At 35.1% G+C, this 11219-nt stretch overlaps 1 protein-coding gene across 1 annotated transcript; it reads right to left on the bottom strand.

The window, feature by feature from the left end:
• Positions 1-786: 786 nt before the first annotated feature.
• LOC120182745 (DUF724 domain-containing protein 2-like) lies at positions 787-10102 on the bottom strand. The gene is made up of 9 exons (XM_039187619.1): positions 9593-10102; positions 8641-9057; positions 8100-8534; positions 7590-7640; positions 7367-7475; positions 7082-7293; positions 6672-6747; positions 1757-1906; positions 787-1620 (listed from the first exon to the last, which is right to left on the bottom strand). The coding sequence occupies exons 1-9, from the start codon at positions 10061-10063 to the stop codon at positions 926-928; spliced, it is 2616 nt and encodes an 871-aa protein (XP_039043550.1). The 5' UTR covers positions 10064-10102; the 3' UTR covers positions 787-925.
• Between the last annotated feature and the right edge of the window lie 1117 nt (positions 10103-11219).

The following is an 11219-nucleotide window of genomic DNA, read 5'->3' on the forward strand; positions in this document are numbered from 1 at the left end:
ACTTTTCTTATGATACTCGACTCTAATTTATAATTATTGGTGGTCTTTCAATAGTTTGAGCCTCTATTGTAATTCATTTACGATATTGTTAGATCTTATTGCATTTATATTTTGTTTAAGTTTTTTGAAAGAGTTTTAAACTATTTCTTGTATAGTCCATCTCAAGTAGTCATTTTATTATATCAATTAGTCAGTTTATTATATTAATGATTATAAGAACTGTCCTAATGATATATTTAGTTTATGCTTAGGTTGTAAACTTTTATTATGATTTTGAATAATTTTTTTAATAAAATTAGCTATTTATTTGCATAAAAGATTATAGTTTGGAAATATATATATTTCTTTTGCATGTTATGGTTGTCTCGTTGGAATACAAGAAGATTATATGGATTGTGGTTTGTCATATAATTTCATCCTTTCCAACTACCAAATTGGCCATAATACCGAAAAGAAATTTTCAGTGAAATTGTGACAAACATTTTTTTTCAAGATATAATGAATGTGGTCTCAACATAATCGTACATCGGTTATTATTGGTCAGGACCCAGGGTCTGACTTCAAGATAGCTAAATCACAAGCTTCACCTCGATATAGTCGATAATTTAATATAAATATCAAATATCGACAGATGTATCATAAACCATCTAATTTCGTATATGTATCATAAACCATCTAATTTTGTATATGTATCCATACCATTATCATATTATTTAATAAGTGATAGATTAACACAATATTGGTCAAAAAGCTTTCACAATTTCACCAATTCTAGATAGGGAAGCGGGTTCAAGTTTTTAGCTCACAAGACATACTACTTACCAAACATAATTTATGTACATGAAACAGCTAATACATCCATATCCATATTTAACAACAACCGTCACCTGTGAAGATGAAACCGATAAGTAGCACCAGCAGTCGATTACAGCAACTTCCATGAGGCAGTAGCTATTTTCTTAAACTCATGAGATGCATTCTGAGTAAGTTTGTTTAGAACACTGACGTGCGATTTCAAATTATCAACCTTGAGATTCTTAGTCTCCTTCTCCGATTTTATGGACGCATGTTGTTCTTGTAACTGAGTAATCTTCCTTTCGATCACTTCCATCTCTTCATCAAATTTAGATATCTCCTTTGTACTCTCAACTATCTCCCTTTCAGCATTTTGTCTCTCTTCTAGTTGCTGATCATGTCTTTCTTTGATTGAAAGTAGTTTATTCAGGCGGCACTGAAGCATGGTAACATCGAATCCATGCTTTTCCAAGTCACTAAGACTTTCCGAAATGCTGTCAAATGTATCTCTAGGTTCATCAAAATGCAACATAGATATCTTCTCAAACAAACTAGCAAAGGTTACCATGATACCGATTGCTGATCCTTCACGAAATTCCTCTTTGCTTTCAGCCAAAGGTAGAAAATGTGGATTTTGAGGCACAATTAGAAAGATATCCATAGATTCAATTGTTCGCCATACAGGCGATCTCTTTACAAAAGGCAAACTCTGATCATTAATCAATGAACTTCTATCACTAGCATCAATCGTAAGAGATTCAATTGGAACATCAACCAATCCTTTTTCCTCATTCCATCCATTGACAAGCCTAGCAGAGTGGAGTCCTAGAAAAAAAATGATGCTAAAAATGTCATAAATATGAAATTCAAGTGATGGTCTATATTTATGTACGCACAAAGCAAGTGGGAGGAACGGATCAAGGAAAGAAACAAATTTCATAAATCTGACGACACATCTTACTTGATTCTTCATCACCTGAAGTATGCATTCCTCCTATCCAAGTTGAAAGAGGTTGATCGTCTTCAACCATATCAGAAATCCCAGGAGCAGTCAAGTGGACCTCTTTTGTTTTGTAATTGTCATTAGTCCTTCCTCTAGAATCTTCAGTGGCTACATAATTAACAGATGGGATATTAATTTACAATATATAAGGTAACCATAAGCTGCAAAAGATAACAGATAATTACATTGACATCAGGCAAAAGACAGGATAAGAAACGAGAAAATGTTGTTGGTACATGCATAACCTTTCTTCTCGACATCACCCTCCCCTCCACCAGGCCCCGTGCAACAAAAATATCACCTTCTTTCATATGAATAACTAGCTGTAGAAATCAGAGTAATTCTCTGTAATTTCTTATTCTTTTCAATATGACAGATTACATATTTATATACAAAATATCTCTCTAAAGTAGGAAACTCTAAGAAAGGAAAAATAATAATCCTAGGATATGATCCCTTAAAATAAGGGATTGTAGAAATCTATTTACAAATCATATCTCTATAGGAATAGTAACAAATCATCTCTATAATTCCTACACTCCCCCTCAAGCTGGAGAATATACATTGTATAATCCTAGCTTGAATAGGAATTTATTGAAAACAGGCTTTGGCAAAGCCTTAGTAAGAATGTCTGCAACTTGTTCTTCTGAAGGAATATATGAAAGTGTGGTTGTCTTTTTGTTAACTTGATCAGCAATAAAATGCCTATCAATCTCAACATGCTTTGTCTGATCATGTTGAACTGGGTTCTTGGCAATTTGAATAGCAGATTGATTATCACACAAAACTTCAAAGTGATCCTCTTGATTAGTGACAAGTTCTTTCAGTAGTTTAAGTAACCAAATTCTTTCGCATATTCCCAATGCTAGTGCTCTAAATTCAGCTTCAGCACTACTTCTTGAAACGACAGATTGTTTCTTACTTCTCCAAGTTGTAAGGTTTCCCCAAACAAAGGTGCAGTAGCCACTAGTAGATCTCCTTTCAGTAAGGTCTCCGGCCCAACTAGAATCTGTAAAGATCTTAACAGTTCTGTCTTGTGTCTTCTTAAACATTAAACCGTGTCCTGGAGTTTTCTTCAAGCACTTGAGAATTCTATTTGCTACTGCCATATGCTCTTCAATAGGGTTAGTCATGTGTTGACTTATCACATTTACAGGAAATGTTATATCTGGCCTTGTCAAGGATAAATAAATTAGTTTCTCAACTAATCTTTGAAATTTCTCTTTGTCTACCAAGGACCCATCTTCTTTGTTAAATTTCAAGCTTGCCTCCATTGGTGTATCAATCAGCTTACAACCAAGAAAACCAGTTTCTTTGAGTAAATCAAGTACATATTTTCTTTGGTTGACAACAAGTCTTTCTTTTGACCTTGCCACCTCCATTCCTAGGAAATACCTTAGCTATCTCAAGTCCTTGGTTTCGAATTCCTTATTTAACAACTTCTTCAAATTGCAAATCTCTTCTTCATCATCTCCGGTAAGAATTTTGTTGTCCACGTACACAATAAAGATAGTTTTCTTATTTGTAGAAGTTACCTTGATGAAAAGAGTGTGATCGGCGAGGGATTGCTTGTAGCCGTTTTTTAGGATGACTTTAGTGAATCTCTCGAACCAAGCTCTGGATGATTGTTTTAACCCGTATAGAGACTTGTTGAGTTTGCACACCTTGTTACTTCCTTTAACAGACTTTAAGCCAGGTGACAACTTCATATAGACTTCTTCTTCTAGCTTGTCATTAAGAAAAGCGTTTTTTACATCAAGTTGGTGTAATTTCCAATCGCAATTTACAGCCAAACTTAGGAGTACTCGAACAGTATTCAGCTTCGCCACAGGTGCAAAAGTTTCTGTGAAATCTATCTCATATGTTTGTGTAAAGCCTCTGGCCACTAGTCTCACTTTGTATCGTTGGATGTTACCATTTGAGTTATACTTTACAGTAAAGATCCATTTACAACCAACAGCCTTTTTTTCTTGAGGAAGGTCTGTAACAGTCCAAGTAGCATTTTTCTCCAGCGCACAAATTTCTTCTTCGACAGCCCTTCTCCATTTTGAATCCTTTAGAGCTTCAGCTATGCTTGTGGGAACCTGTTCTTTATCCAAGTTTGCTGTAAATGCTTGAAAAGACGACATCAATGAATTATAACTAGCAAATTTTTCAATAAGATGCTTGGTGCACTGTCTAACCCCTTTTCTAATAGCAATAGGGAAGTCATCTAGAGTAGAGGAAGTGGACTTACTGATTTCTTCTTCTATTTCGGCAGCTGGACCCAAATCCAATTCTCGGCAAGCATCAGTTTGCAAAACAGCCTCAGAAATATGTTTTCTTTTCCTTGTATAAAAATGGAGTTGTTTGATTGGTGTTGTTTGTGGAATATTTTGAATGGAAGTAGGTGTATTTTCAGGAAGGGTATTTAAAGTGGATATGGGATAAGTAGTGATAGGTACTACCGGTGGATCAATGGAAGTAATTACATGTGACAAATCTGTAGGTAAGGACAAAATTGATGGCAATTTTGAAGGTTGAGAATGAAGAGTAGGAGGAGATACCTGATGTGGCTGAAAATCCTTCTATGCCTCTCCCTGAATTTCAGCCTGAGTGAAATAGGGATCCTGCTCATAAAATGTTGTATCCATAGTGGTAAAAAATCGTTTTAAAGGAGGATGATAGCATTTATAACCTTTCTTAAGTGAAGAATACCCAACCAGTACACACTTTAATGATTTAGGATCTAGTTTGGACTTATTAGGAGCAATGTTTTAGAAAAAAACAGTACAACCAAATATTTTAAGTGGAAGAATGGAGGAGATACGTTTAAAATGGAAAAAGTATTGCAAAAATATAGATTGAGGTGTTTGAAATTGTAAAACCTTACTAGGCATTCGATTGATTAAATAAAGGACAGTTAATAAGGCTTCCCCTCACAAATATTTTGGAACATTAGTGGTAAATAGAAGAGAACGAGTAACTTCAAGGAGGTGTCTATTTTTTCTTTCGACAATACCGTTTTGTTGTGGGGTGTCAACACAAGAACTAATCTGAACTATACCCTTTTCCCTGAAAAACGCACCCAAAGACTTAGCAAAAAATTCACTGCCATTATCAGATTTAAAGAGCTGAATTTTAGACCCAAATTGAGTGAGAACCATGTTATAAAATTGGGTAAAAACACCTATAATTTCAGATTTATCTTTTAGCAAATAAGTCCAAGTTATCCTATTGTGATCATTAATGAAAGTGATAAACCACTTACAATTATCAGCATTCTTCACCCGAGAAGGACCCTAAATATCACTGTGGGTCAAAGCAAAAAGGTGAGAAGGCTTATATGTAGAAGGAGAATAAGTTGATTTAGTATGTTTGGCAAGAGAGCAAACTTTGCAAGAAAAAGAATTTTGCCTTTTATGAATGAATAGAGCAGGAAAAACTTTTGCAAGATAGTGAAAACTATGATGACCTAAACGATAGTGTCAAAACATAACATTATCAACTTTTTTTAAAACGGTGAAAGATTTCGCGATTTCGGTTTTAGTAGAGGCAGGAAGAATGTAGAGATCATTCTGCAAGCTGGCTTTACCAATCATCTTCTTCGAGTTCAGTGCCTGCAAAGTACAATCAATATCATTAAAAATTGAAGAACAGTGCAAGTCAATGAAAAGTTTACTAACGAAAACGAGATTGCAAGCCAGATTTGGTACGAAGGACATTTTTAAGTATAATCTGGTCATTGAGAATAACAGTGTCATGTCCTTCTATTTTGCACAAAGAACCATCAGCCGTTTTGACAGCTTTACCAAAGTTTGGAAAAAAATTGCAAAACAAATCCTTATTACTAGTCATATGATCCGTAGCACCAGAATCGAGGATCCAATTAGGGGACGACTGGGAAGAGAAAAAAACTGTAGCATGAGGTTTACCTTATGGTTCTTTCATGACCAGATTACCTTTTGATTGAGCAGCAGAACCAGAAAAATTTTCTGGATTTGAAGTGATCTCCGAAGTAGGAGAAGAAGTTGTGGACATCATCTAGGTTGGAAAGAAACCGTAACCTAAGCTGATACCATGTAGAAATCAGAGCAATTCTCTGTAATTTCTTATTCTTTTCAATATGACAGATTACATATTTATATACAAAATATATCTCTAAAGTAGAAAACTCTAAGAAAGAAAAAAAAATAATCCTAGGATATGATCCCTTAAAATAAGGGATTGTAGAAATCTATTTACAAAATCATATCTCTATAGGAATGGTAACAAATCATCTCTATAATTCCTACACTAGCCAAATTCTTTTTTCTTGGAAATTTCTCCCATTACATCTACACACTACTCTTATAGCAATTAGCATACTATTTGAAAAAATCGTTTAAGAAAATGAAAACTGCTGGTCACTTTCAATTGCGTAAATAAATAGTTCAAACCACACTCAAAGATAGGGTGCTTCCCATTTCGATAGGAACTTTTGAACCAGAAAAAATGGTCCAATTATAGCCCCTCTGGAATGTAAAATCTTTCTTCTCATCATCCCCATAGTGTACAAGTACACTTGCGTTAAAACATTGGGAATTGCTTTAACCAAATGCTACCAAGAGAGCCTTATATAACAGTTCTATATTTTCTTTGAGGCTTATTAGTAACAATGGCAGACCAAGAACTTAGACCCCCCATGTACCCAACAGCTCCACCCCTTTATGTTTTGACAAACCAGCTTCACTACTTGTACAATCTTTTACAGCATTTTCATCGGTAATCCCTCCAGCCCCATTTTGTTCCTTACCTACTAATCATAATAAAGTTTGTATTGACACAGATTTGCATACACCCATTAAAAAGCTGAAGCTTAAGTTTTATATACCAGCATCAGAGACCTTTGTACCTGTAACTACTGATCTAGTAGGTCTTCCCCTATTCTTTTTCAGATCGCTGGCTCCAACTTTATGCTCCTTTCCTTCCTATACAAGTAAGAGCAATAGTTACAATTACAAATAAAGGAACATAGTATAGGAACACAAATCAATAAAGAGGATTCCCATTACATATTTGATAACATTTTAAGATACAAGACACAGGCAAGGGAGCAGGCTCAAGAAAATTTTCTATTTTAAAAACGTGAGCTGACAACACCCAAAAGTTAATCACTTCATTAGGCATTATATATAAAACAACATTAGGTATACTCTTTTACCTATTATGATCATGACAATGGAAAAGAAATATATATCAATATTAAGTACGTATTTGAGGCATTTCAAATTTGGCAGAGACTAATATGAATACTTTGCCTACCATGTTCTCATTTCTGACTGAATCATTTACATTATTCTTTTGATCCCCCATTAGCTTCTGAGGTTCCTCACTAGGAATCTGAAGGGAATGTTCGGCCTGTAAAGTCTTTGTGACCGCTGTTAATCCTATGACGATGGGCATTTCAGACTCTTTTGTTTTAATCGTCCCTTCAGTAGCTCCTTCAGCAATCCATGCAGCTCCATCCTTGCCTGAAAATATGTAATACGCATTACTTTTAAACAATAATCAAACCGTTGCATGCATACCGATGGCTATATGTAGCTGCTGTTGTACCCTGTGGGCCTTTACTAGGTGACTTTCTAGCTCTGACATTCCTTTTCACAAGGTTATTTGTCGTACTGTCAGCTGAACCAGCTTTCGGCCTCTTAGTTGTCTGCATAAGTAAGGGGAAATGTAGGTCAAATGAAGATAGTAGAGACAGTGCTGATCAGGAATAGTGGCTGATGGAGCCAACAAAACCAAAGTGACAATACTCAATGATCATTACCCTGTTAGAGCGGTGATGTTGACAGAAAAGGCAGTCATTTGAAGCAATTTGCTGCAAAGCGAGTGGAGCACATTGAATATCCCAGTTGAAAAACAAGTTTGCTAAACCCTTGAAACAACCCATTGTGCGGTAACAACTACGTCAAGCAGGCCAAATTTTAACGATGTAGCATGATTGTTTTTAGCTATTATGATTTCAAAGAGGCAAGCTAGCATGGCTTTCAAAGGTTACAGTTGAAGTAATACATGATTTTCTAGCATATTTTAGAACAAAACATACTCTTAACACAGTGAAGCTCTAGAAGTTGTGTGGTGAGGAAAGGCAACTCAAAGACGCAATGCAGATACCACACAATAGTAAAGTACACCAGATTTTAAAGTGATATTTATACATTTCTCATCATTAAAGAGAAATGTATTAAAATGTCCAAATGAAAACAATGGAGGAAATGAAAATGATCCAACATGATTAGCATGAACAGTAAAACTCCAAAGAATAAATCTAACTCACAGTTGTCGCTCCTGTTGTCGGGGACTCAATCTTGTCACAAGGCTCATCACCAATCACGGTTTTCTTAGAGAATTTAGCACCTTTACCACTAGTCCTTGGGTTGCCTTCTATATCTTTTAACTTATTGCCTATGACTGATACCGGTGTCTCCACTGCATTTCCTTCAGCTAGCTTTTTCGAAGGCCGAGGGAGAGAAGTGTTACCATTTGATGTTTCCAGCTTGACCTTTTTCTTGCTTGTTTTCAAAGCATTGCTTTCGTCAGTGGAAGTTGACTTCTCCACAGCATTCTTGTTCATCTTTGTCAAAGGAGTCTTATCTTGAGTGTTTTCTTTTGTGGATAAGGAACTTTCAAGTTCTCCATCCACCTTGGTCTTTTGGGTACCACAGGGAGCAATTCCTATCTGCTCTTGCTCGTCAGACACAATTATGACTTCCTGAAACAAAAATCTTATTGCTTGAGCTTATTTCAAATATTTATTTCCTTTGCCTTTTAATATGATTAAAAGATATGTGACTTGCACAATGTAATAGGAGAGATACCTTGGATTTACTAATCCATTTGCCATCCATCCATTCAACGTTAGGTCTGATATCGGAGTGACAGAATTCTTTGTCCTCATTTCCATGCTTAAAAAAGACATTGTACCTTCTTCCTGTAAGAACTTTGGTAATTACTCCACTTCGCCAACCAAAATTATACGTTGCATCCACTCTTTCCAGCAATTCATAATTTCTATCTGCGTATCGAGGAGGAGCAGGCCTGATATGGAGGGAATCTACAACAACTTTTACTGTCCCAGATTCATCATCATTCATTGAGTTCTGATACTTCACCAGGAAAGTATTATCCTCATTTTCTTTTATGACTATTGCAGGGTACCAAATATAGCCTATGTTTTCATTTTCGATGTTTACCTCCACAGTTGTTCCTGAGCTAAAAATGGAGCCTGTTGATTGCTTTAGAACACATAAAAATTAAAAAAACAAATGACCAATAAGAGACGGCATAGTGGTCCATTTTGGGGAGGAAAAAATGCAGAGAATTAAGCAACAGATACAGAGAAAAACTAAAGCATAAAATTGACATATGTTAAATCGGACATAGAAGAGAAAGAAACATTTTTTCTTCAAAGAAAAAGCAGCATGCATTGTTGAGGGAATTACAAAGTTTCATGCAGATCAATCTAAATTTATATGACGAAATGTAGAACTAAAACAAAGGAAGCATAGAAAGTGAAACACATATACGAGTCTTTAGCAGTAGTCATGAAAGCATAATATATAGAGCAAAATATCACTGTAAAAAGCTACATGCAGGGACATTAGCAGTTTTAATATTGAAAATCATATATTCCTACAATAAATGAACCTCAGAAATCAACCTTTTCCACCATAAAAAAACAACCTCCCAAATCCAAAATAAAACCCCAAAATTCCAGATAAAAAAGAGCCGAAAATGAAAAGAAAAAAAGAGAGGAATGCTGGAACATACCAGCTTTTCAGGGCGAACCCATCTGCCGTCGATCCAGCTCCAATGAACCCTCAAAGCTTCCCTATCGAATTCAATGACATCGGGTGGATTATCGAAGTAAACCCTGTATTTGGACTTTTTAAAAACCTTCCTCACAACCCCCGTCCACCAACCATCTCTGTAGCTGGCATCGACGACGTCGTTTACGTCGAGGTGAGCAGTGCCCTTGTCATTAGGAGGCAAAGGGCGGATATAAGCGGGGTCGACATGTTCGGTCAAAGGGGAGGACCCATCATCGGCGAGCAAAGTTTTGTACTTAACCAAGGCCTTCTTGCGCTTCTTGGAAGCAGACTTGGGAGGGATTTCGAGAATTGTGGCGGAGTACCAAGCGCCTCGAAAGCCTTCGTCGTCGCTGCTGACCTCCACTGGGGCTCCCTTGGTGAAGAAGGGTTGTTGTTGGAATGGGTCAGTACCAGTAGAAGGATTCACCATGCTGCTGTGTGAAATCTTTGTTGCAGAAAATGTGTCTTCCTTTGGTCTTTTGCTGTCAAACAGGTAAAGTTAAATGCTATTGGCTTCTTTTTTCGTATCATTTCTTTTTCTTGAAAGAAAGAAAATAATTAAAGGATTGAGTTTTGCAAACAAATAATTAAAGGATTGAGTTTTGCAAACATACACTAACACGACTAATGTGGCCAAACTTTATTGTTAATGTAACTACACACAATGCACCATTTGTTTTTTGCATTAAGAGAGATGGATTGAGCTTTGGTCCGCCTAAATTCAAATTTTAATGAATAATTCAACTCTTTGATTTATACCCTATTACTATTTATCAATTAACATCACCACTTTTTATTTTTATATTTTGTTAATTAAGGTAAACACAAATACTTTTATAAAAAACCCTCAAATCCTTTTCCTTAAACAATTTAATTATTTAATATAAATCAACTTTTAATAGTTTAACTGATTATAAACTAATATATATTCAAAACTTTCTTAATCTATTAATAATGGACAAACATTCTATAGACATAACTTTTCGAACTCATAATCTTTATTAAGAGCAACATTCTTTTTTTACTACTAAAATGATTTGATGAGTTTATATAAACTAAAATTTAACACTCATAACAAATGAAAAAATGTTTTAGATAAACTTTATTAATGAATCGTCATGGATGGAGCATGAAAAACTTTATTAATGAATCGTCATGGATGGAGCATGAAATTTCTGTATAAGTCAATTAATCACGTCTTCAATCTCTAAGTCAGGATTTTTATTTTTCAGGTTAAAGAACACAAATACTCTCCCACCTATAAAACACTGTTTTGTTAAGTTCATTGATTATTAAAAGTTATAAAATAATTTATCGATTATAGGATATTGATTTATTAAGTCTCTTGACTATTAAATTATACAAAAAGATCACCCGACTGTAGGATGTTGCTTTATTGAGTCCTTGATTATTAAACGTTACAAAACGATCACCCAACTATTCATTATGTTCCAAACTTATCATTTTCCGTTAAAAAATTAATAACAGTTTGAACTAGACGTTAACATATTATCTAACATAAGATAATCATTTAAGATTCTAAGATCAGATTTTACATCTCTTATAGCATCTTAATATCCAACTCA

This window comes from Hibiscus syriacus, unplaced genomic scaffold, assembly GCF_006381635.1.
Source record: "Hibiscus syriacus cultivar Baekdansim isolate YM2019G1 unplaced genomic scaffold, ASM638163v2 tig00112738_pilon, whole genome shotgun sequence".
In the NCBI taxonomy this organism is placed as follows: domain Eukaryota; kingdom Viridiplantae; phylum Streptophyta; class Magnoliopsida; order Malvales; family Malvaceae; genus Hibiscus; species Hibiscus syriacus.

Bases quoted from the DNA above. Each gene is read 5' to 3' on its own strand.
- LOC120182745 (XM_039187619.1), bottom strand. From the start codon at position 10,063: ATGGTGAATCCTTCTACTGGTACTGACCCATTCCAACAACAACCCTTC. The intron at 7,294-7,366 runs CAGCTACATATA...ATTACATATTTT, and splicing joins AGGCCCACAGGGTACAACAG to CAGGCAAGGATGGAGCTGCA. The intron at 1,621-1,756 runs GTAAGATGTGTC...TTTTTTTTCTAG, and splicing joins TTCAGGTGATGAAGAATCAA to GACTCCACTCTGCTAGGCTT.